This window comes from Drosophila sulfurigaster, chromosome X (genome assembly GCF_023558435.1).
Source record: "Drosophila sulfurigaster albostrigata strain 15112-1811.04 chromosome X, ASM2355843v2, whole genome shotgun sequence".
NCBI classification, from domain to species: domain Eukaryota; kingdom Metazoa; phylum Arthropoda; class Insecta; order Diptera; family Drosophilidae; genus Drosophila; species Drosophila sulfurigaster.
Genome location: NC_084885.1, coordinates 29996491 through 30021815, shown reverse-complemented (window position 1 = coordinate 30021815; position 25325 = coordinate 29996491). Strand labels below are relative to the sequence as shown.

General features: G+C 42.3%; 8 protein-coding genes across 12 annotated transcripts; 3 read left to right on the top strand and 5 right to left on the bottom strand.

Moving 5' to 3' along the window:
- Positions 1-3: 3 nt before the first annotated feature.
- Positions 4-3096, top strand: LOC133847134 (N-acetylglucosamine-6-phosphate deacetylase). The gene is made up of 4 exons (XM_062281943.1): positions 4-202; positions 487-755; positions 814-1354; positions 1410-3096. Exons 1-4 carry the CDS (start codon positions 4-6, stop codon positions 1583-1585), a joined length of 1185 nt encoding a protein of 394 aa, XP_062137927.1. The 3' UTR covers positions 1586-3096.
- Positions 1863-5275, bottom strand: LOC133847135 (ras-related protein Rab-10). The gene is made up of 4 exons (XM_062281944.1): positions 4816-5275; positions 3773-3972; positions 3613-3702; positions 1863-3528 (listed from the first exon to the last, which is right to left on the bottom strand). Exons 1-4 carry the CDS (start codon positions 4940-4942, stop codon positions 3331-3333), a joined length of 615 nt encoding a protein of 204 aa, XP_062137928.1. The 5' UTR covers positions 4943-5275; the 3' UTR covers positions 1863-3330.
- Positions 5143-8410, bottom strand: LOC133847132 (uncharacterized). 2 transcript variants are annotated; one of them, XM_062281935.1, is made up of 4 exons: positions 7918-8410; positions 7235-7712; positions 6667-7180; positions 5143-6611 (listed from the first exon to the last, which is right to left on the bottom strand). In XM_062281935.1, the coding sequence occupies exons 2-4, from the start codon at positions 7558-7560 to the stop codon at positions 5619-5621; spliced, it is 1833 nt and encodes a 610-aa protein (XP_062137919.1). In that variant the 5' UTR covers positions 7561-7712; positions 7918-8410; the 3' UTR covers positions 5143-5618. The 2 variants fall into 2 exon arrangements, with proteins under 2 accessions (XP_062137919.1, XP_062137920.1); XM_062281936.1 differs by lacking the exon at positions 7918-8410 and having other exon boundaries at positions 7235-7718.
- Positions 8411-8716: 306 nt separating this feature from the next.
- On the top strand, positions 8717-10331 carry LOC133849492 (thioredoxin, mitochondrial). The gene is made up of 2 exons (XM_062285601.1): positions 8717-9177; positions 9613-10331. Exons 1-2 carry the CDS (start codon positions 8989-8991, stop codon positions 9907-9909), a joined length of 486 nt encoding a protein of 161 aa, XP_062141585.1. The 5' UTR covers positions 8717-8988; the 3' UTR covers positions 9910-10331.
- On the bottom strand, positions 9937-14373 carry LOC133849489 (5'-AMP-activated protein kinase catalytic subunit alpha-2). Its single transcript, XM_062285596.1, has 3 exons — positions 14246-14373; positions 13548-14058; positions 9937-12110 (listed from the first exon to the last, which is right to left on the bottom strand). The coding sequence occupies exons 2-3, from the start codon at positions 13824-13826 to the stop codon at positions 10596-10598; spliced, it is 1794 nt and encodes a 597-aa protein (XP_062141580.1). The 5' UTR covers positions 13827-14058; positions 14246-14373; the 3' UTR covers positions 9937-10595.
- Positions 14374-16342: 1969 nt separating this feature from the next.
- On the bottom strand, positions 16343-16978 carry LOC133848803 (cAMP-dependent protein kinase catalytic subunit-like). Its single transcript, XM_062284497.1, has one exon. The coding sequence runs from the start codon at positions 16976-16978 to the stop codon at positions 16343-16345; it is 636 nt and encodes a 211-aa protein (XP_062140481.1).
- A 285-nt stretch (positions 16979-17263) lies between these two features.
- Positions 17264-21327, bottom strand: LOC133849490 (protein elav). 4 transcript variants are annotated; one of them, XM_062285600.1, is made up of 7 exons: positions 21168-21327; positions 20274-20389; positions 19538-20224; positions 19304-19411; positions 18215-18396; positions 17617-18143; positions 17264-17490 (listed from the first exon to the last, which is right to left on the bottom strand). In XM_062285600.1, exons 2-7 carry the CDS (start codon positions 20307-20309, stop codon positions 17474-17476), a joined length of 1557 nt encoding a protein of 518 aa, XP_062141584.1. In that variant the 5' UTR covers positions 20310-20389; positions 21168-21327; the 3' UTR covers positions 17264-17473. The 4 variants fall into 4 exon arrangements, with proteins under 4 accessions (XP_062141584.1, XP_062141581.1, XP_062141582.1 ...); XM_062285597.1 differs by having other exon boundaries at positions 17479-18143; XM_062285598.1 differs by having other exon boundaries at positions 17479-18143; positions 19538-20215.
- Positions 21328-22353: 1026 nt separating this feature from the next.
- On the top strand, positions 22354-24380 carry LOC133848145 (putative uncharacterized protein DDB_G0271606). The gene is made up of 2 exons (XM_062283570.1): positions 22354-22491; positions 22571-24380. Exon 2 carries the CDS (start codon positions 22909-22911, stop codon positions 24178-24180), a length of 1272 nt encoding a protein of 423 aa, XP_062139554.1. The 5' UTR covers positions 22354-22491; positions 22571-22908; the 3' UTR covers positions 24181-24380.
- The last annotated feature ends 945 nt before the right edge of the window (positions 24381-25325 follow it).

Sequence of the window (25325 nt, the reverse complement as noted above, 5' to 3'; positions counted from 1 at the left end):
ATCATGGAACAACAATTGCTGCAGTTCATCAATTGCCGCCTGGTGCGGAATCATCAACTTATCCACGACGATCTGTGGGTGCGTGATGGCAAGATCATCAATCCGGAGCCCGTGTTCTTTGACGAACAGACGAAGGCGCATCGGCGCATTGACTGCAAGGGCGCCATCATAGCTCCAGGCTACATCGATGTGCAGATAAACGGTAAACACTTCATCGAGGAGGGGGGGGAGTTGAATGTACTCGCACACACACACACACACAAACATTCCACATTCCAAGTTCGCTTTCATTTAATTGAACACATCAAGGTCACACATACAGTTCGCTGTCCCAGTTATAAATTGCTGCGAGATGAGATTACGCGTTAATCGTTATCGTAATCGTGTGATGGCGATAACACGATTGTAAACATAAACAGTGCGAGCGAAATAGAGATAGCAAGTACAACAGTTGCGAATTGTCGTTCATCTCTTTCTCGCACACAGGTGGCTATGGCGTGGACTTCTCCTATGACAAAGACACAACCGAAGCGGGCGTAACGAAAGTGGCACGCGGTCTCGTCGCCAGCGGCGTCACCTCGTTCTGCCCCACGTTGGTGACGTCACCCAATGACAGCTACCACAGCATTCTACCCCGCATGCCAACGCTAATTGAGGGCGGAGCCGGCGTGCTGGGCGTTCACGTCGAGGGTCCGTTCATCAATCCCCAGAAGAAGGGCGCGCATCCCGAGAACTGCATACAGACCATCGACAAGGTGAGCTTGGATTATCAAATAATCTAGTGTAATCATATTAATCACCTTCACTTCTCAGGGCATGGCAACCCTGCGCGAGGTTTATGGCAGCCTGGAACGCATCAAGATCATCACGCTGGCGCCGGAGCAAGTGCGCGATCCGAGCGTCATTCGGGACCTCGTCGAAGCGGGCATCACCGTCTCCCTGGGCCACTCGATGGGCACGCTGAATGACGGCGAACGCGCTGTGCGCCATGGCGCCACACTGATCACACATCTCTTCAATGCCATGCTGCCCTTCCATCATCGTGATCCCGGACTGGTGGGACTGTTGGCATCGGATGCCATACCAGCGGGCAAGACGATCTACTTTGGCATCATCTCCGATGGCGTTCACACGCATCCGGCCGCCTTACGCATTGCGTATCGGACACATCGCGAGGGTCTTGTACTCGTGACGGATGCCATCTCCGCTCTGGGATTGGAGGAGGGAGTGCATCACATTGGCCAGCTGCCGCTCCAGGTGAAGCAGGGCAAAGCGTTCATTGCGGGCACCGAAACACTTTGCGGCAGCATTGCGCCCATGGACGAGTGTGTCCGCATCTTCCACAAAGCAACTGGTAACGAGTCCTGAATCTATTCTCTGTATCCCTTGTAATCACTTTCCTTCCTTAGACTGCTCCCAGGTGTATGCCATTGAGGCGGCTTCGCTGCATCCAGCCAAGTGTTTGGGTATCGAGCAACAGAAAGGAACTCTCGACTTTGACTCGGATGCTGATTTCATTCTGCTGGACGATGAATTGCAGCTGCTCTCCACCTGGATTGCCGGTGTTTGCGTCCATTCCAAATGACATCGTCATCTCCCTTTCTCCCTCACACACTCTCCACTCCCTCTCTCTCTCACTCACACTACCAACAAAATACGGCTGTTGCGATTTGTTGTTGTTTGTTTTGTTTTTATTATTATTTTGGATTAGATGACGCTTTAAATTGTTCGTTTATGTTTAATCATTAAATCATTTGGTGTGGACAACTACGCTAAATCCATATACATTAACAAATTATAAGTATTACGAACGAATGACCAAAAAAAAAACGAATTACAATTATGTATACTATATCGATCTGTGTTTGTATATATATATATGTATATGGTATCCGACCAAAAAAATGGCTAAGAAAGTTCTCTTCTAGCGATTTTTTAAACATAATTACGTTAAACATTCCAGCATCGATAAATCGCAGCATCGATTAATCGTTAATCGTTCCGAGTTTCCATTCGTTTTTTTAGTTTATACACAGAAATCGGTTCCACATCATTCATTTCTTCCATTTCATTTCATTTTCTTTTTTTTGGCAATAACAAAACAAAAAGCAAGTTTCAAGCTAGGCTAACTAACGATATATATATAATATAGTATGTGTGTATGTATATTTTTAGGAGTCATAAACAAAATGCATATCGAACCGGAAACTTAACTCAGCCTAATGCGCGTGTTGTTTTTTTTTTCTTTCTGTTTTTTCGGGGAGGAGAGGAGAGCGTATAAAAATTGCTGATCGCATTTAAAAAGTTTTGCATTAGAAAAAACATTAGTTACAAAGTTACAGTTACAGTTCTACACACACACACACACACACACAAACATACACACTTTGAGTAGTGTATCTTAAGTGATCTCTCCGAAAGTGAGGCTAAAAACGATACACATACATTAATATTTAATTGGTTTTTTCTCTTCTTTGTTTTCGTTTCGTGGTCTTACAATATTAACCATATACAAATACAAATGTGTGTGTTTCTTTCTATCATTTATTTCCATTTCCGTTTCCGTTCCAGTTGCAAAATGCAACAGCAAAAAAACACTTTCCACTTTTTCTTTTTTTGCTGCTTCTTCTTCTACTATTCAATTCGTTTCGTTGCGGTTCTGTTTTGGTTTTTGTTTGGGTTGTGCGTTTTCCAACACTTGTGTTCTATGTTTTGTTCTTGTTTTCTCTCTTGTAAATTTACTCCAAATTACACAGTATACAATATTATAATATATATATATGTATATAGAGTATATGTGTATATATTAAACTTTAGGTAGGTTGTTTTTCTGCTCTCGCCCCGCGCTCGTGTGTGTGTGTGTGTGTATTTGTTTTACATATGTATGTGTGTTGCCTAAATTTATTGCTTAGCTGGTTGATGCAGTTTTTCACACTGACTGTGACTGACGGCTATGACACTTGGTTAGTTTTTAAAGTCGTGTGTTGGTTAGAGCGAGACAGCAAGCAGATCGATTGCAGTTTGCAATTGGCCGGGGGTGGGTGGCGACGTTGCCACCTGGTCGAAAACGCAGTACACGCAGCATACAACAACGATCACTATATTAGCAAAAATGTACAAAGAAAAAAAAACAACACAAAATAGAGATACACCGAAAAGCGCTAGGTTTTGCCAAGTTTTTGTTATATATGTATATATATGTATGTGTGTGTGTGTGTGTGTTTTGCTTGCACTTATGTATGTATGTGTGTGTAGGTGTGTATATTCATGTAATGTAGATCACAAAACCAACCGCGAACGTTGAAACTAGGCAAGTGTCATAGAACCGCATTACGCACAACACTTGTTGTAGCCCGGCGCCTTGTCGCCGTTGCCGCGATCAATGACGACACGCTCGGTATTCTCGGCCGATTCGCGTCCAGATGTTTTATCTAATATGGCCTCGGCAAGCTCACAAAATGCGCCCTCGATGTTTGTATTTGATTTGGCGGATGTTTCCATAAACCGAATGCCATGTTCCCGTGCAATCTAAACACACAAAGAGAGAGAAAGAGAGAGTGAGAGTGAGGAAGTGTATAACAGTTGTAGAACAGTATTGTGTGCTTTATTTACCGCTTCGCCGCGCTCTTTGCTGACCACTCGCTTGTCCGACATATCGCACTTGTTGCCCAATATCATCTTCTCCACATCCTCATTTGCATGCTGCACTCAGACAGAGAGAGAGAATTATTAGTTATCGATGATCAGCTGTTTTATAAGTTCACTCTCTCACCTCGTCTATATTCCGCAGCCATTTAACGATATTCTCGAAACTTTTCTCATTCGTTATGTCATAGACGAGCATTATCCCCATCGCACCACGATAATAGGATGTGGTGATTGTGTGAAATCTCTCCTGGCCGGCAGTGTCCCATATTTGTAGTTTGATCTTTTTGCCCCTGAGTTCGACTGTTTTGATTTTGAAATCAATTCCTGTGGAAACAAACGAATAAGCGAAGCACAAACAAATCGATTAGTAAGCAATTATCGAATCGAAATGAATTCTCAATGTCAATGACGTCACAGCGTGACAACAAGCTGACCGTTGTGTATTTATCGTTTATCGTTTATCATGCTTTTTTTTACTGGTTTCTTTTTTTTTCATTTTTATTGATAACAATTCCCATTTAGTTAGTCAACCAATTTCCAATGTGTGTGTGAATCATAATACACACACACACACACAGGAAGGCAAAGCTCTCATATGTATGTGTGTATGCGTCACAATAATTAATCTAGTTAACCAACACTACTCGCTCGGTTAGTGACTGCATTTTATACCCCCCCACATACACACACACATGCATACATATAGGCATAGCGGTTAACCACCAGCAATAACAACATCACCAATAATAACAACAACTGTATTGTGATTAATGCGGGCTTCTCGAGTCCAAAGGCTATCGCCAATGATCGGACGAAATACGCGATGTAAAATGCAAAGACAAAGCGCATAAATACATCCTTCCTTCATGTAGTACACAATGGATTAAGCTTGTTAAGATTACAGACAATGCCACGCCCAATAGCCCAACATGCAAGTATCCCTAACATCCTCGTTGTTGTTGGGTTTGGGCGCCGCCTACGCATCATCGGCACTTGACAATGCCGCTTGCAATTGCAATATATACACACACATGCACACACACCCATGCAAACGCATGCAGGCAACGCAACTTTGAAAGTACATACACACACATAAGAATTCGATGCATGTGTAAGTGAAGGGCAGGGGGGGGAGGGGCCGCACTGAAATGCGCCATTTGTGCTTACCTATGGTTGATATAAATGTGGATGTGAAGGCATCATCCGAGAATCGGAAGAGTATACAGGTTTTTCCAACGCCCGAATCTCCAATTAATAAGAGTTTAAAAAGCAAATCGTAAGTTTTCTTTGCCATTTCACGTTACGGCACGCGCACAAACGCACACACAACACACGCACGCACACTGACTCGCACTCTCACACACACGGTCAGTCACTCAAACCAACACCAACTCAACTGAGGCTCTCCTACAGATGAACAAAGCAAACGCACCAAGGCACACACACACACAGAACAAAAAACGACGCACAGGTGACACAATTATATATTTATACAATTATTTTTATTTGCTTGTATCGGATTGTTGTGTTTTATTGGCGCGTATTCTGGATTTGATTAATACAAATTACTGCGTTGAATTAGCCAAACGGTCTTTTTTTATTTTTCTACGCAATGCAATTGTTGCTGTTCAATGCTTCAGTGTGACCGTTGATCTATGGGCGAAAAAGCCCGCTACTCGATTGGAACACACACAGATGTTTTCTCATGCCGATAGTGGCAGCGTTGCCACCTCTGACAAGGTTGCCATTCATCAGAAAAAAGATTTAAATTGTTTATATTTTTGCAAGGAAACCATTCGAACTATTCTGAAAATAAATTAGAATTAAAATAGAAAAATCACTGAAATTAATATATTTATAAATATCGATATTTTGAAATTCCCCAATCCGTGACCTATGTCAACACTAATTGATTGGGGAACTACACAACAAATATTATGGGAAATACATACATACATAAATACACATTTCTATGTCTTCTTGAATAGTCGATGGATCAGCAGTTCCAGGCAGAAAATCAACGCTGCAATAGCGTACAAACTGCCCATTACACCATAAATGGCAGTTAGCTGGGTTTCGTGAATGCGCCGCTTGTGCTCCTGCTGCTGCAATTCCTCCTCGTTATCCTCCCGCCTTTGGTTGCGATGCACGGACTCAGCAAAGGTGGCTCGTCGCCAAAAGTCAATAAAGCCACTGGCATCAAGTCGACGTATTAAATTCGTAAATTCCGAATAGAAATACGTATGCTTGGGCATATAGATGACCACCTGCTGGACATTGACGTACTGCGTCAATATGTGATAGTTCTCCTCTTGGCCCGTGTCACGCAGATGCGCTTTGGTCACATCCAGTCCAGCAATAGCAAACGAACGCCTGCCGATGCTGCGATTACGCTGCAGTGCATCAAGGACATTTTGATCATACGACGTAGTCAGGCCCGTGAAGCTGTCATAGTGGCGATCCACTTGCGGCATCTCACGGAGCATTTGCAGCGTGTTCGAGGTGCAAAACGCACGGAAGTTGGACGACAGCAGCTGCTCAAACGAGCTGGGCAGCGTCTCGAACAGTTGCAGACGCATAAAGTGAAACAACAGCGACTGATAAACGATGCGCAGCGGAATGCTGCCCAGCAGCCAATGCGCGTAGACAAGACGCTGCAGCCAGCAGCGTGGGAGTCGTGGCACTGCCACGCCCAGCAGCAGCTCCACCACCTGCAATCCCAAGCGTCGCCAGTGCCACACATAGACGCTCCAATGCAGCAACAAGGCGGCGAGCAGCGTTTGCCACACTGGCCACTGAAAGGGGAACGTGAGCCAGGCAAGGCGGCCAAAGCGAAAGTTGTCGCTCTCCACAACGGCCACCAGGGGAGCATAATAGTGAGCTGGCGTCGAGGTCATCAGTTGATCCCGTCGCGCTGTCTTACGGAAATAGCCAATGCTCATGTTGACGCGTTGCTGCATTATCTACACAAGAAGAAATGATTAGGAAATGCCTTTAAATCAATACTCGATTACTTGCTAATTCAATTGGTCCATTAATGCTGCCATTGGCCATGGCCAGTTTGTACTGATCCACTCGCAGCAGATGCAGCTTGTGCAGCACCACACTAAAGTTGAGACGCTGCGCCAAATGTTGCACCAATTGCATCTCAAAGCCGCCGGCAGTGCGTCCCGGACTGAGCTCCACATACGGTGGCATGTGCCACAGCAGCAGCGTGAGCGGACATTGGGAGAGCTGACGCAGCTTGTTGGGAAACATGGGAGCATTGATCATCCGCTGGCCATCGAAGCGATTCACTAGCTGCGCCTCGGCCAGCTGACAACGCTGCTCCCGATACGGATAATAGCTATAGACTAGCACCTCCACCTTTGCCGTCTGCACCATCACGTTGCAGTTGAGCCAATAATGTGCCAGACAGTATTCCAGGATCAGCTGCCGCTCGCGTTCGATGTATTGATCGCGAGTCTGCAGAAAGATGAAATAATACTCGTGATCATCGTAGCCCGCATTGTCCTCCGCAATGCGTGTATCACTAAAAACAAATGTGGATTATGGATTCTGCCTTTGAAATTCGATGTCTACTCACAGTAAACTCTCGTAGGAGTCGACAAGCAACAGATTGCAATACTTCCGCCCAGGTACATGGACACTTCGTGTGCCATTTGCGCGCAGCATTTGGACGGTGCCATCGCTCCATGTGCTCAACAAGACGCCAATGACATGCTGAAACCAAGTGTCCAGCATGCTGGAGCGTGTGGCTGCCATTATCACCAGTGTCGGACTCAGCTGGGCAAACACATCCTGGATGACGTGACGCAGCGCACGCACCACATACAGATTCGCCTCCTCCCGCTGGACTCCAATCAGGGTACTCTCCAAGTAGCTGGCATAGATTTCGCTCACATTCATCATCGGTGTCTGCTTCCTGCTTGAATTACAGCTGGACTGAGCTGAGCTCGGCTAGAAGGAGGAATCATGATCTGGCTGGCAGATAAAGGTGCCGAGTTAATCATTTTAATTAGCCGTTAAGCAAACATTGTTGCACCCAGCAGTGTTGTCAATCACTTGAATTGGAAAAAAAGCTACATTAGTAAGTAATAATAGCGGAAAAATATAGTAAACAAAATCATCAAAAAAAATGTGGCTAAATTTTAACATTCATAAATATACCTAAATGTATAATTTTTATCTATAAAGAAAACTCTTAAAGTGTAGATGGTTGTTTTGTGTGTTTATAGACAATTTACATCTACATTTTTAAATAGTTACCGTTTTCTAGCTGTTTTCAAACATCTGCTGTCCTTTGAAAAAAGCCAGATCTGTCGGGAAAATGGCTGATTTGGTAACACTGAACACTGGTGGCCAAGTAATGCTCCCATTTGAATAACATTTTACGATGCGACTCCTTGTGTGCTCCATTCCACCCCTTTTTGCTTTATTTATTGTGAACGTCAAACATTTGATTTCAATCTCAGCTATTGGTTTTGTTTTAATGAGCAATTGAATTGAAATACGCTTGCGTCATTTTAACGGTGCTTGCCGCCATATTTAAAGGGAAGTGTCATCAAGTGCATTAGTTACAAAGTTGCCCGCACTCTATTGAAATTGCACTGTAACAATTATATACATACATATTGTGCACTACATTGTTGCTATGAATTGTATATTAAATCGCACTTTTATAATTTTTTTCACAACTCTATTAATTGCAAATTTAAATCGCTTTGCGGGCTTTCGTATGTGCTGAAAATTTTCTATGCTAAAGCTTTGCCAATTTTTTTGATTGATTCCCTTTGGTTGATTGATTCCCTTGCATGACGAATTTTTTAAAAAATAAAATATACTATTAAAAATGTAGGCACTTTTACTGTTAACAAATCGTAGTTGCGCGGCAGGTCTGTGAGGTTGCCACATTGTTTTACGAAACTTAATACAACCTGCTGGTATCACCTGCAATTCGATCGTAGCACTGCCAGAGAAGAACTGTGAGACCGTAAACTATCGCTATGTGACATACGTCGATGTTTCAACATTATCGATGCATCGATAGTCATATCGATATTTGTTCACTTGTAGTAACCCGTTCCTCCGCACCAAGAAAGTGTACCGCAGAGGTCCAATAGTGGACAGTTTTTGTGCCTTTTATTTATCTTATCGCGGAGTCTTCTTCGTTTTTCGTCTTTACTTCGTCTCGTCTCTTTTCGTCTTGTGGTCTCGTTTAGCGCACGCACACACACTTTCGACCGTTGCAACGCAGACAAAAACAACTCCAGCTGTTGTTATTATTATTGCATTCGATTGCAGTAATTGTTAATTTAGACACAACAATACAAAAAGAGTATGCTGAAAATTGCAGCTGAGGGCATCGCACCACGCCTGGCGGCCTGTTGCCTTATCAACTCCAGCGCCCAGAGCAGCTGTCAGCGAGTGGCGCCCCAAGCGGCCAAAGCCACCCAAAAGTTTCTGTCACAGTCGCAGATGCTCCACAAGAAGCTGGTCATCAAGGATCACTACGAGTTTGATCAGAAGGTAAGGCAACACTGTCACCATGCACAAATACAAACTGCATTCAGTCAGTGTGTACACACTCTTACATTTTGTATATACATATATGAACTGCAGGCAGCATTATGCAATGCTCTTGGCATGCGGCTGTTAGCTGTTGTTTTGCCGTTTGCCGTTTTGGCGTACGTGATTTGTTCCGGCCGTAACCCATGACGCATTTCGTTGGCTGTTTACCCTATAAACAAAGCGACAAGTGCGCATGCTCGCTTGACGGCACGATCACATTGAAACAGTGTTGCTACTGAAATTGATATATAGGGTATCTAATGGGTCGACTACAGCAGTGCGTCATGTGTGTGTTTATTATGCGCGTGTATGCAAATAAGCCCGAAAAAAGAATCGAACATATGTAAATATGCGCTGTATTCGCTTTTTGTTTTTGTTTTGCGTTTCTTTTAGGTGATCAACAGCGACAATCCGGTGATTGTGAATTTCCATGCGGAATGGTGCGATCCCTGCAAGATACTCACACCAAAGATGCTCGAGCTGCTCGAGAATTCGACTGAGATCGATTTGGCCGTCATCGATGTGGAGGACAATCTCGATCTGGTCGAAACGTTTGAGGTGAAAGCGGTGCCCGCCGTTCTCGCCTTTCGCAACGGCGTCGTCGTGGACAAGTTCATCGGTCTGGTGGATGCCAACAGCATAGAGACGTTGATCGACAAGCTGAAGCGCAAGCAACAGCAGAAGCAATAGGTTTCCCTTGCCCGCTTTCCCTTCCACCATTCTTCACTCTCCTCATAGATATTATATATTTGTATTTGGCGGCCTTAAGAATTTATATAGTATATGTATGTGATGCCAGGGCTGAAGAGTCAACAGGTCTGCAGAGTCAACAGGGCTGAAGACTCAACAGGGCTGAAGAGTCGAACAGCCAGAGAATAGTAATTATTGTATGATCACAAAGTACTTGTAATTTAGCCACTAAGCGATGCTCAATAAAATTGTCACTTAAATGTTTCCGTTTATGGATAATAAGAATATCGTATATTTAGCTTTTAGTTTCACTTTTGTCTCGTTAAGTTACGAATTACGAACACAAAAAAAAAAATAATCATAATAATGTGTATTTTGCACTTATATACCATTAGCAAATAGTTTAACAACGGGAAAAGTGAGGGGGGAAAAAGTGCCGAATACAATGGTAAAAACTGATTTCAATTCATTGTTTTGCGTAATACAATAATGTAGCATAATATAGTATAATTAATTAGTTAGGACACTCAATATAAAGAGGGACTTGGCAACACGATAAAAGTAAAAAAAACGAAATCGAAAACGAAAACGCAGACGAAACAAATTGTGTAGTAAAGAGGATAATAATCATAGAGTGTAATAATATTGGTATTATTTTTGGGAGGTGCTTCTTCTTTTTTAACTTTTTAACGCGCCAGCTGTATGATGAGGGCGGCGCACATCTCAAAGAACTCCATGGTATGGTGACCCGTCGGCTGTAACGGCATCACACCGCTGACGCTTAAAGGCGGCGGCGTTAAGCTCTCCATGATGACATCGTCGCCCTGCTCGACCTCATCGTTGGTCAGTGACTTGAAGTCGAGCAGATAACTCTTGGCATCGACCTGATACAACTGCAGCGACATCTTCGAGAACTTGCCGGTCTTCACATTCTGCCGCCGGACACGCACATGATACGGATTGATGATCTTCCACTCGTAGCTGAGAGCTTTCATCGCCCTATACACCTCGAGCATGATGTCATTCGGTTTGCTCTGCGATCGGATGCCCAAATGCCACTTTGCCCGCTTAATCGGCGTCCCACCCCGAGCCGTCTTCTCGGGGAACGCGGCTCCTCCGGTGTTCTGGACACTCATCGCCAGCTGACGCTCACGCATCGGAGCAATGCGCTCCGGATGCGGCCGTATGGTGGGCACAGCACTCGCCGGATTCGATCCGGGTCCGTTGTGCACCGGCGTTGCGCTGCCCGAGCTTGCCGCGGTGCCGCCTCCAATGGTCACCGTGGCCACCGACGACGACTCGATGCCGTCGTGCGGCGAGTGTCCCAACCCGGGACCCAGCGTGGCAGCTGCATTTGATGTGGCGGTCGCTGGGGGCGGCGGTGGTGGTGAGCCGGCCACAAAGAAGTTGTTAATCTCGCTGATCTGGGTGGCGGCATCGTCGGCGAAACGTTTGTTGTCGATGATCAAGTGATAGGCGATCGCCAGCTGATCGTGCGGATCACCGCTAAGCAGCGAATTGTGCACCTCCGATTCCTTCACACCGAACTTGGTGCAAACCTCGGCGACAGCGTATGTATCAATCACGTTCGAGTCCTGCTCGATGGAGGAGGGAAACAGATAGGCGGGCAACTCCTTTTGGAACCATTCGTGCTTCTTGATCTCCTCGATGGTGGCACGCTTCAGCGGATCCACCTGCAGCATCTGGCACACCAGATTCACCACCTGTTTGTTCAGATACTCGGGTATGGGAAAGATGCCTGATTTGATTTTGCGAAACAGCGACGGCACATGCTCATCATCGAACGGCAATGTGCCGCACAGCAGCGCATAGAGTATGACGCCACATGACCAGATGTCCACCTCGGGTCCAGCGTACAGTTTACCGGAGATAACTTCGGGTGCCGCATAGTTCGGGGAGCCGCAAGAGGTGCGCAAAAACTCGCCGTCCAGCATCATGTTGGAGAGACCAAAGTCAGCGATCTTCACGTGCATGTTGTGATCGAGCAGCAGATTCTCGGGCTTGAGATCGCGATGCACGATCATGTGGCGATGGCAATAGTCCACACCCGAGATGATCTGCTGGAAGAAGCGACGCGCCTGATGCTCCTGCAATTTCCCATGCTTCACAATGTAATCGAAGAGCTCGCCTCCGCTCACATACTCCATGATCATGAAGATGTCCGAGGGCGTCGATATAACCTGATTGGGAACGATTTGCAATTATTAGTAGAGTATCAAAAGTCGGTTAGTCAGTGATTATTGATGATCATCCACTGATCGGTGGTCATTATCGATCAGCGATCAGTGTCGATATCATGTTATTGACTCATTTCACAAAAGTCACGTTGCTAATGAATGTGACAAGAGCATCGAACTTTTCTACACCGCATGATATTTCCCTGCCTTCATTTTCCATTCTATTTCCAACATTTTCCATTCTGTTTCACACATATTTACTTGCAAGATCAACTAAAACTAAACTAATTCGGATTTGGGAAGAGACTCAAAATTAACTGTATTATTTCTTAGTTTCCATAAATAAAAAAAACTATAATAATAATAAAGAATTGTATACTGTATTATTTCTTCTAAAAATAGAATACGATCATTACGATCATTTGAAACCTTAAAGATTCTAACTAAAGTAAATCGATTTGGGTAAAGAAATGCCTACAATTGGCTGTCTTATTTGTTGGTTTCATAACATAAATATAGAAAATATAATAATAATAAAGAAAAAAGATAATAATAAAGACTTTTTGACTGGGTGTATCATTTCTTGGTTTCCATAAATATAGAAATTATATTAAATCAATATAAAGAATTTTATACTGATTGCAATACTTCTTCTTATATTAAATAATGCTCAAAATTTTATATGTATTGATTTTAAAATTTGCATAAATCATTTTAAATTACAAAGTTCTAGTTATAGTAATAGTAATAAATAAAGAAATAAATTTCAACTCAAATAAAAATGTTAACAAATTCGAAATTTCTTTACATTCCAGACAACTCAATTTTAAAACAGGAGTTCGAAAGTTGGAAATAGTAATAAATAAAGAAACCAAATTCAATTCGTTGAAATAAACTTCAATTCAATTAAAAATGTTTAGAAATGATAAATTTCTCAACTTTTCAAGACGGAAGAAAGAAAGAGTAATTTTAAATTGACATAAACTAAGTTGAGAATAGTAATAAATAAAGAAATCAAATTCAACTCCGATAAAAATGTCTAAAAATGTTTAAATAAACTTCATCTCAAATAAAAATGTTTAGAAATGTTAAATTTGTCAACTTTCCAAGCCGAAAGAAAGAAAGAGTATCTGAAGTGCGGAAAAGTTTCGAAGACTTTTTCGCATTCAACAAATGGCAACGCAATGCAATGTTATATTTGTGTAATGTTTGTTGTTGTTTATGCAAAACTGTTTCTTTTTTGCAACTGTGTTTTATGCGCTAATAAATATATTATAGACGTCTCTAATGATGGGAAGGAAATGCAACACCATTTGATTGATTGACTGAATTGTTCAATGTGTAAACAGGATTCTCTGTCAACAGTATTGCTGACTACTTCATTGAAATTATGTAAACAACTGTGACGTCACAAACACACACATAGACACACACACTCACCTGGTAAAGCTTTATGATGTGCGGATGGCGAAAGAGTTTGAGATTTTGAATCTCGCGTCGAATTTTGCCAACGACATCGAGACTCTTGATCTTCTGCCTGTTGAGTATCTTGACAGCGACCTTGAGCCGCGTGATCTGATGCTCGCCGATCTTCACCTTGCCAAACGTTCCAGTGCCCAATGTGGCGCCCAGCAGATAATGTCCGATCTTCACCAGCGGCTGACCATTGGCGCTGCCCGCTGCCGCCGCCTCAGCGGCTGCGGCTCTCATCTGTGGCATTTTGTCGGTCGCTCTCGCTCTCGCTCACTCACAATTCGATTGCCAAATTGGTTATCGAAGGTTATCGGGAATTGGCTATGAGAATCGCCGTTGTTGTTGGGAATCGCAGTTGGAATTCGCTGCTGCTTCTTTCTGTTGTGCTTTGTGATTGGGGCGGAAGAGGTGGGGGGCGCTCAGCGCGCCACGATATATTGCTGCCGCACTCCTCGCTCCCCTTCTGCTGCTGCTGCTGCTATGGGAACGGGAAGGTCGATTATCATTTATTGCGTATTCCGTTTCCAAGGCATAGACAAATAAATAATCTCGTTGTCTCGGCTATGGATACCCTTGTTGTTGTTGTTGTCGTTGTTCTTCTTGCTGTTTTATTATTATTGTCTTACACACACTTTGTCCCCAACACAACAAATAGAGTCACTCACACGCACACGAACTTGTTTAGCACTGCGCCAGCAATTAAATTGTAAATAAATCACGTTTTGGTGTCGTATTCGTCGTCCTGCTATTGTCTTTCAGCTGCTTAGTTTTCTTCTTATGTGTGTGTTTTTCTTTTCTTATTTTTTTTTTGCGCTAATTGCCATTGGAATGAGTGCTGGTATTTTTCCAATGCGGTATTTTCCAATATGTCAGAAACAGCGTTGCCACCACGTTGTAAACAACATCTGCTCTACCATCTCTGTTAAATTGAACAGCACAGCTGTTAGCTTTCGACAAAAGATGGCGCGACAATTTGAATTGATAGATCGCGGTGAATGGAATTGAGCATTGAGCACTTTTTTTTTTTATTTGCATTTGAAAATTTGTTTTTGGGGTGGTTTGAAACACATTTATTACACGCAGTAGGTTCTTTGTTTTTTTTTATAATTCTTTTTTTTTTATATATATAATAATTCATTTGTAATATAGCCATAAATTGCGACTATTTGCAAAGTGATAAAATTAACATTTGTATAAAGTTAATAATCTAATTATGACGAAGAAAAAACACGGTGCCTCGCTTATTATCCACGATGATTACAATTCACATTGAAATACTTAGAGTATATGCAAATACTTATTAACTTACAAAATAAGCCCCCCCCCAGGTAATTTCACTGTGTCTGTCTCGTCTGTCAAACTGTACCTGCTCTTCGATTCCTACATATACATATACAAATACACAAATACTTATACATAAATCTCGTGCTGAAGCTCGCTTTCTCTCTCTCTCTCTCTATCTCGCTCAGGCATGCGAGAGCCCTTAAGATCGCTGCATCTCTTTCATTTTCATTAATGTAAGGATGCCATTTTGTTTTTAAGCTTACGACGTGTTCTCTCTGTCTGTCTCGCTCTTTTTTGTTTTTAAATATAAAATTTATTCTATATACAGTTTTGCCGAGATTTCGCTTATTTGTTTTGTGGTTTTATTCACTTGCAGTGTTGCGGTTTATGTATATTTAATTAATCTCTAAAAATTTAGCATTTCTTTGCAAAAAAATTACTTAACTATAATATTGCTATACGACTAGTTTTTAAAAATATTAAAAAAAAAAACAAAAATTACGTCAGTTACATCATTATTATTAGTATTATATTTTCTGGTTTATAAGTGGTGTGAGTTTTGGGGGGAAAGAGAAAGGGGAAAGTCCCCCCTTTTTGTTTCTGTTGTCATTGGGGACATCGATAAACAAATACATACATCGAGAAATGGGTCTACTATATGTGTGTGTGTGTGTGTGTGAAATGTTTTTAAGAATATATATTTTTGAAATATATATTTTACAATTTACAACTTTACATTTTGTCATTAATTGTTCACATTCAAATTCATTTGCAATTCGATGGAGGTATGAAAAAGTTGGTCTGGTTGCCTTATGTGTTGGGTGTTATTGTTGTATGTGTGTGTGTGTGTGCTCTATCAAAAAAAAAAATAAAGAACATCATATTGAAAATTTCTAGTGAATAATTACATCAAATACATCGAGATGCGAATTGCAATCGACATTCTTAGTTATACAATTTAATAAATTTTACAAATGTTTCCTAATGCGTTTATATATCTTTCTTTCACATTCTTATCAAGCTAAATTGCAGTATGTATTGTGAGTGTGTGTGTGTTTTGTGTGTGTGGAAGTTTGCTCTGCTCGGTTTACAGCCTTAACTTGTAATCTGTTCTGTTCTGTTCATTTTGCAATACATATTTTGGGTTGGCTATGTACTTTACATTTTTTTTTTCTTTTTGGATAATAAAGAGCATCAAATGAATAATTTGTAACATTTCTAGTTCTGTTCCACGATAGATCCCATTCTTGTATGTGCTTTTACTTGGGATTGGCTGAATTGATATGATGGCTACAGCATATCTACAATCTATTTATAATATACTATATATCTCTCTCTTTTTAAATATATATGTGTAAGTGTTTTCTCTTTGATTTTTATACATTCAGCACATGCGATTCAATAGGTTCACTCACAACAGAGACAAACACAACGACACAACAAACAAGAATCGAGTCCAGAGAGTCTTATTTTAGTCTCTAGTTTTGCCTGCGCATTGCAATTGCTGTTGTTGCACTTCCATTTGCACTTGCACCTGCCATTTCCACTTGCAGCAGCGTTCGCTGTCGCATTCCGCGTTGTCTGTGGCTGCGATTACTTTGCTCAGTTAACGCATAAGATTGTGCGCCATCGTAGTTGCTGTTGTTGTCCTTGTAAGCGACGTAAACAAGGCCCATGGCACACATGTCGCCAGTGCTTTGATCGTAGTAGTTGACGCTATTCACATAATCCTCATCCGCATACTGATAGTAAACGCATTGTCCATCACTCACATCGCTGGCTGCTGCTGCTGCTGTTGTTGTTGTTGTTGCTGCCAGCACGGGTGTCAAAGTGTAGCCAGCGGGCGTATAACAACCGCGACCATCGTAAGCAAACACTGGTTGCATGGCCAATTGCTGTTGCGTTGGGTAAGATTGCAATTGCAAGTGTTGCTCCGGTTGATGGTATTGATATTGCTGCTGCTGTTGTTGGTGTTGTTGTTGCTGGCGAGGTGCATACTGTTGTTGTGGTTGTTGCCATGCTTGATATTGCTGCTGGCGTGCTGTTGGAAACGCTTGATATTGCTGCGGTTGCTGATAGGAGGACGGTGGTTGCTGCTGTTGTTGCTGCAACATTGTCGCCTCGTATCGATATGATCTTGTTGATGTTGTTCTAACGGGTATTATTGCACCTGTTGTTGTTGCTGCTGCTCTGTTGTTATTGCTGCTGCTGCTGTTGTTGTTGTGTGTTGTTGTTGTTGAAGGTGTTGCTGGTGTGTTTATTCTGAATTGGTTGCTGTTAATGCTGCCGTTGCTGTTGCGTTGGTATTGTTGCTGTTGTTGTTGTTGCTGTTGGCCATTGCCGACGCCGTAGATGTTGTTGCTGCTGCTGCTGCATTGGCTGCAGTTGCATCGCTGCTGTGTTGTTGTTGCTGCAATTGCATCGATTGCATTTGTAGCTCTAGCTGCTGCTGTTGTTGTTGTTGTAGTTGCTGCTGCAGTTGTTGCTGTTGCATTTGCTGCTGCTGTTGTTGTTGTTGTTGCAACAGTTGCTGTTGTTGTTGCTGCTGCGAAGCGGCGTGTGGTCGTGGCATTGGCATAATTGTGATTGGCAAGGGCAGCATGAACACTTCACCTGTGAGATGCAGCTAATATTGTGTAAAGAAATTAATTTTGTTTTAAATAAATTTCTGTTTTTTTTTTTTTTTTTTGATTTTGTTAAAAGAATTTATATGGATGCGGTTTTTGAGATCGTGGTGTTCTATTTGATCTACCTCTGTGTGCCATATTGTTGTGGGGATGATAACCGCCACCGCCGCCGCCACCACCACCGCCGCCTCCTCCTCCGCCACCGCCGCCGCCACCGCCAAGCATCGGCGGCTGGAGACAAACGCCAAGATTCATGCCATGGCCATGATGATGCAGCTGCTGCATCGGATGCGGCGGCGTTCGCATCGCGTAGTGCGGAGGTTCATGTAACTGTTGCTGCTGATGATGATGATGCTGTTGCTGCTGGTGGTGTTGTTGCTGCTGCTGCTGCTGGTGATGATGGTGCAACTGTTGCTGTTGTTGCTGCTGCATTTGCGGATGGTTCATGTGATGCGGCGGCGGTGGCGGCAATTGTGGCTGCTGTTGTTGCCCCATGATTGGGGGGCCACCGCCCGATTGTTGCATAAACTGTGCCGCCTTCGCCTTGCCATGCTCCTCAGCTAGCCGCACCCAAATTGGCTGAGTACCGCCCGGTGGCACTGTGTTATTCAACGCCTTGATCGCCTCCTGTGCCTCCTCGCGCTTGTTGTAGCTGCACAATTGGGGAGCATACAATTATCAATATGTTAAGTGAAGTTTACAAAAAGTATTGACTAAAGTTACCGCACAAATGCCACGCCTCGGGGGCGACCCGTCAACTTGTCACGTAATATGTTGCGCTGCACGATCAAGCCGTAGGGTGAGAATATCCGATCCAGCTGATCATCGTTGATGTTACGGGACAAATTGATCACGTACAGATTGGTGTCCTTGATCGATTGCCCGCCAGGTCGTGCATAAGAGACCTGCGTAAGTAAGCAAGGATATTAATTAAGAATTCACATTTCATCCTAAACTAAATAACCAACTATTTCAACACTAAATTGATACATAACTTTTATGTTAGATTACAAATTTATAAATCAACAGAACTACAAAAGTTTACTTTTGAAACAAATAAGATAAAGTTCAAGTTATCTTTTAAAACAAGAAATTAAATATAGGAAAATATTCAGGTTAAATTTTAAGGCAAAAAAATTAAATATAAGAAAAGTTTAAATTAAGTTTTGATACAGGAAATAAAATATCAGAAAAAGTTAAAGGTATCTTTTAAAACAAGAAATTAAATATAAGAAAAATTCTATGAAATAGAATAGAAATAGTTAAAGTTATCTTTTGAAACAAGATAATAAGAAAAAGTCAAAGTAAGAGATATGATATGCTATGGAAGTTAATTTTCCCAAAGAAATGTAAAAGTTAACTTTAACTTTTGAAACAAAAAATGAAATACGGAAAAAGTTAAGTCAACTTTTGAAACAAGAAATTAAAGGTCAAAAAAATTAAAGTTAACTTTAAAAATAAGAAATGAAATATGCGAAAAAGTTAAGTTAACTTTTGAAACAAGATATGACAAAGAATATAAATAGTTCAAGTCAACATTTGAAATAAGGAATGAAATATTAGAAGATAAAATTAAAATGTAAAACAAGAAATTATCTATAGGAAAAAGTTCAAGTTAAGAGTTAATTTGTGAAAAGAAATGTAAAAGTTAACTTCAACTTTTGAAACAAGAAATGAAATATAAAAAGAACTTAACAATTGTGTTGAGTATAAATCGAAAAAAAAGTGTTGGTCTTTAAGAAATGATGATGTTAGTAGTTGGCTCTACGAATTGTAATCCTTTTGCTGCCAGGACTCCACTCCAATGCTCACCTTCAGGCGCTTGTTGCGCACGTAGTAGCCATTGAGCTTCTGTATGGCTTCCTCGGAGTCCGCCTCGGAGGCAAAGTCAACGAATCCGTAGCCAAAGCTGTAGCCGGTCTGTGTTAAAGAGAGAGAGAGAGAACACATTAGAGCGAGTTGACCATATGCATTACTTTCGTGTGTATGTATGCCAGAGTGTGTGACAGAGATAGACTGTTGGCTATTGCTCTCTCTCTTTCTCACCTTGTAGTCTCGCATGATTTTGCAAGTGTTGATGGGACCGCAGTTGCAGAACAAATGATACAACTCCAAATCCGTCATGTCCTGCGGCAGATAGTTGATGATCAGATTGGTTAACGCGCGATCCTGCGACTGTTGTGGCTGCTGCTGTTGCTGACGTTGTTGCTGCTGCTGCTGTTGTTGTTGCTGTTGCTGTGGTTGTTGCTGCTGCTGCTGTTGTTGATTTGCTTGGTCTTCGTCCTGCTGCTCTTCGCTATCCTCGGACTCATCATCCGTATCGTAAATAGAACGCTGCTTTGCTTTTCCCTGCTGCTCCTTGGCCTGCTGTTGTTGTTGCTGCTGCTGTTGTTTTTGCTGTGGTGCTTGTTTCGCTCGCTGTTGTTGCTGTTTATTCTGTTGAGGCGGCGGTTGCTTTTTCTTCTGCTGTTGCTGTTTTGGTTGCTGCTGTTGCTGTGCCTGCGTCGTTGGTTGCAGCTTCTGTTGTTGCTGCTGCTGCTGCGACTGCGACTTGTCCGCTATCTTGTTGCCCTTATCCTCAGCAGAGTCCTCAGAGTTGGAATCATCTTCTGAATCGTCATCCTCTGGCTCCTCCTCATCGCCGGCGCTCGTTTGCTCCGCCTGCTCATCATCCTCAGCACCCGAGCCGTCGCCGCTCTCCTCATTTAGCTCCGAGTCCTGCAACTTAAGTGGCTTTATTGAAATATATTTGGAAATGATTTTAAAGCATTTTGGCACTCACGTTTTCATTATCTTCGTCCGATGTGCGCTTAGGCATGTTGTGGCTTTTCCTTGCCACCTCGGCGCCGCCTCCTCTGCTGCAGTATTGCTGCTGCTGTTGCCTTGCCAAATAGTTCTCTGCAACAAATACAAAACAAAACGTTAAGAGTGGTACAAATTCTTCTTATAGTACGAATTCGATTCAATATCGAGTATCGAGGATTTGCTATCGGCATCGACATCGGCGGTTATCGGTATCCCGGCTGAGCACGAGCCCCACACAAACAACAACAAGAACAACAACGAAGACGGCGATAAATCATTTGGCAAGTGCAGCACTAAAAAAAAAGCCGATTGCACTTTCACATGTGTAGCGTGTGTGTGCGTACGTTTGCTTACATTGTGTGCGTTGTGTGTATGTGTGCAATTGGATTTTGCAGCTTGTGGCGTGTTTGACATTAAATTAACAAATTTATGACACAACCGCAAATAAACTGAACTGAGAACCGACCAACTGAACCTTTCCAAGGGGCGCACCACGATTGAGGGGGGCCCGCAAAAAATACATATGCACACACACACACACAAACGTACGTATGTACATACGTGCAACTTGCTGTGGCAGCAGCGGCCCTCAGTAGGGTAGAAGAAAAAAAAAACAGCAAAAAAAAAAGAGTATGTACTAATACCAACACATCAATTGACCGCACACACACGTACACAGAGCACATTCAAATACACGCACTGTGTGCCTCCACAACGAAAACGAAACAAGTGAGGAAAAAAAAAAAAAAAAAATACAAGCGACATCAATTGAAAATTGAAAACCATTGAGAGCCGCAAAAACGGCATTTTTAGCTGCCCACATTGCGCTGCCTATTTGGCATTTGTTTAACTCATTATTTAATGTACTTACTTGCACTGTATTCACTGCCTCCACAAATGAAAAATCACAACGTTTATTTCTTCCTATTATTTTTTTGTTGCTATGTGTTGTATTATTTTTTGCACTTTTCTCCCGAACGCTTTCTAAGCGGCGACTTCAATGCAATGTACTCGTTGTCGCCATGTAATGAAAAAATCATCGATACCTTTTTTCGTGCTCAAACTGTCAAATTCAACTCGATACTTGGCCGGTGTAAGTATCGTATGGAGTGCCATTTTGACAGGCGACAACACAGCCTGGCCGCGCATATCGATAAATTCATTCGATATATTTTTTAATTCTTTTTCGGTCAAGGAAATTTAATAAACAAAAAAACAATTATTAATATTTCAATGAGTAAGCAGCACGTGTGGTATTTTTGTAAACAATAAATATAAATATAGCAACGTGTATAAATGGAGAAACTTACAATTGTGAAATAATGAATGAGCCACACTAATTTGTATTGATTTTACTATTCATAAACAGAGAGTTAAGCTGTCAAAGTAAATTGCTTGGCATTGAAATTACAAATAAGTCGGCGCTTTATTGTTGCTCTATTTAATACATTTAATTGATGTCTTCAGCCCACGCGCGCGCCAATCATTCAAACTCATCGATTACGATTGTGTAATGACCCACACACACACACACACACACACACACATGCATAGGCTGCAAAAGTAAAAGTGCTGCCCACAACGATAGGCTATCGCTATCGTTATCGAACATTTTCAAATTCTAAGCAAACAAATAAACAAAAAAAAAATAGAAGACAACAAATTGATAAAACACTTTTGTATTTCCGTATGTCGACGATACCATAACTCAGTGAGGGTCAAATGCGATTTTTTGAATGAATTACAGAAGAAAGTAATTTGCACACGTTTTGCAATTTGTGATAATTTTTGCGATAATTGTTTTGTCTAGCTTGTTTGTATTTACGAGAGCTTATGAATATCATTTGTGGCACACTTTGGTTTGCCAGCAGCAGCAGCAGCTGCTGCTACGGCTTGGCTTTGGTGTCAACAGTGTGTCAAAGCGTGATTCAATTGCGACCAACACACAAACACACATAAAGTTAGTGAGAAAGAGAGAGAGCGAGATATGTGGATCTAAGCTGCGCAATTGATGATAAATCTGCACAAAAAAAGAGTTAGAGACCATTGCGTGCTATAAAACGTATTGAAGCAGCCGCTTTGCTAGCCATTCATTGTTAGCATCTCACACAGAGAACAGCAAGGAAGAGAGAAGGCAGCTCAAAGGATAACACACACACACACGCATACACACGCACAACATGCAGCTGTACACTGTAAATAGGAATTTAGTTAAACCTATCGATATATTGTTTCGATTGTTATTTTTTTTTTGGTATTTTCTACCGTTTATAGGTCACACTTTTGTTTGCAGCGCTGCTGGCTGCGCTGCCTAATTGTCTTGCCGTTGTCCATGGCATCCACCCGCTGAGCAATCGTTACGATACATCGCAAGCGAATAGAGATGGCAACAGAGATGGCTATCGCTATAATGGCCCCGCACACAAATATCTGCCGGCTGCAAGTGCGCCAACCACCGAGGCGATCATCACCACCGGCCACTGGCAGCCCAATCCTCCCCCCCCCAGCCGTTGCAGCAGCAACAGTTGCCGCTCTACGAGCACACGTTCAACACTAAGCCAGCAACACAGCAGCAGCAACAGCAACAGTCGAGCTTTAAGGGTCCCTACAACATGCAGTACTATGAACAACAGCAACCACAGCAGCATTCGGGCAATAGCTGGCGAGAGCAACCACACGAATTGCAGCAACACTGGCAACAACAGCAATCAACGAAGCTGCAGCAATTGCCGGGCCATAATGAACAACTTCTGAGCAGCAGATGGCAACAGCAACAACTGCCTAGCAATGCTTGGCAGCAATCTCAGAAGCAGCAGCCACATGAACAACAGAAGCAGCAACAAGCTTTCACTAGCAATGCCTGGCAGCAATCTCCAAAGCAGCAGCAACCAGAACTTTCCAACAACAGCTGGCGTGGTGAACAACAGCAGAAGCAGAAGCAACAGGAACAGCAGCAACAACTCTTCTCTGGCAATGCCTGGCAGCAACCTCAGAAGCAGCAGCAAGATGCAAGCAACAGTTGGCGTGAAGAGCAACCTCAGAAGCAGCAGCAACCTACCGACAACAGCTGGCGCGAGGAGCAACAGCAAAAGCAGAAGCAGCAAAAACTTTTCCCTAGCAATGTCTGGCAGCAATCTCAGAAGCAGCAACTCTCTGAAAGCAACTGGCACGAGGAGCAACAACAGAAGCAGCAGCAACAGCTTCCAAGCAATGCCTGGCAGCAACCACAACTCGCCGACAACAGCTGGCGTGAGCAGCAACAGCAGAAGCAACAACAACAGCAGCAAATCTTGAGTAACTCGTGGCAACAGCAACCACAGCAACCCAGCAGCTCGTGGCAAGAGGCAAGCCGACAACAAGTGCAGCAACAGTTGCAGCAACAGGTCGCTCAGCACGACAGCAACATGCTGCATACATTTCCGTTTGCCGGGCGTGATAAGATTGCTGCTGCTGTTGCAACAATGGCTGAGTCTGGTGCGTCTTTTGGTCTACCTTCTCCTCCGCACGGCTCTCGCTATGTGGCGTCTGAGCTGCGAGTTCCTCAACAATTGATGACCACTCAGGCGTTGCCCGATCCCCAGCAGCAGCAACCATTCACAGGCTACGAACAACTGCTGGGCGGATCCTCCTCTGGTCACTATGTCCAGATGCAATCGAATTCCTACGAGTTGCCGAGTTCCTCCTACAGCAGCTTGCGTGATGATGAGCAGTTGCTCCACGGACATCCTCATTACAGCAGTCACTCTCCCAATCACATTGGCTCCTCCTCCTCATCCTCATCATCATCCTCCTCATCATCATCCTCCTCCTCCTCATCCTCTTCCTTGTCTTCCTCACCCATGGTATTTCAGCCAAGCCGCGAATTTGAAGCGCCTTATTACTAAGACGGAGGGAACTCACCACAACTTCAACTGCAAGTTGCCAAGAGGCAAGAGTTCCTCAACCTCCACTTCAACCTCAATCTCCACCTCAACCTCAACTTAACCTCAATCTGGACACTTGATACGCTTGCATTTCGTTTTCAAGAGAAATGCAATACGACTATAGAAAGCGATTCTAGCACAACCATATTTTTTTTTATATTTTATATGTACACAATATAAAACATATTTATAACAATTCAACTGTGTTTTTTTGTACCTTTTTTTCATAGTTTTTATTTAAGTTGATACAATATAAATTAATAAAAAAGTAGAAAGTATTTTTTTCTTATTTTATTTTAATTAATTCTTAAATACAAATCAATTCTCTGCTTACCAAATTTTTTTTATAATCTGTCTGTCTGTCAGTCCGTCTGTATGAACACCTAGATCTCAGAGACTAGGAGAAATAGAGATATAATAATTTTTCGGTAGCACTTGTTGTGTTTGCAGTCAGATCAATTTAGTTTGAAATTTTTGCCACGCCCACTTCCGTCCCCACAAATTAACAAAATATCGAATAACATGCGTTATATTAAAACTTGAGTCTGGTACAGACAATAACAACTATAGTATCCTGAAAATTTGGTCGCGATCAGATAAAAATGTTATAAATACCAATATGCCAAATATAGCTTTTGGTATATTTGTAGTATTTTTGTGTGATATATTAATTTGGTATATTTTAAATTTAATTCGACACTATTTACAATTCGAGCGCACTCGAGACAATTTGGATTGTTTACTCTAAATTTAAAGTTCTTATATTTTTATTTTATTAATCTTTTTTCGATTTATTTTATATATTAAGTAATAGCTGCAGTACAGCAAAAAAGTAACATAAGTACCATTTAGGAAAAACTTATTCGGGCACCATACTTCTATTTTTCATTAATTTTTTCATTGGGTAAACAATTTTATAATTTTCCTATTTAGACTGACTTTAATGCATTTCATTTGTTTGTTTTCTCATTATGCTGGGACAATATAATTGATTTACATCAAGTTGAGTGCATTTCATTGCGCTCCACTGCGTCCATTGTCCAAGAAACTCCCCAAAATAAACTTCTTGATGAGCTCAAACTCAGGGGCAGCCTTGACAACGGACA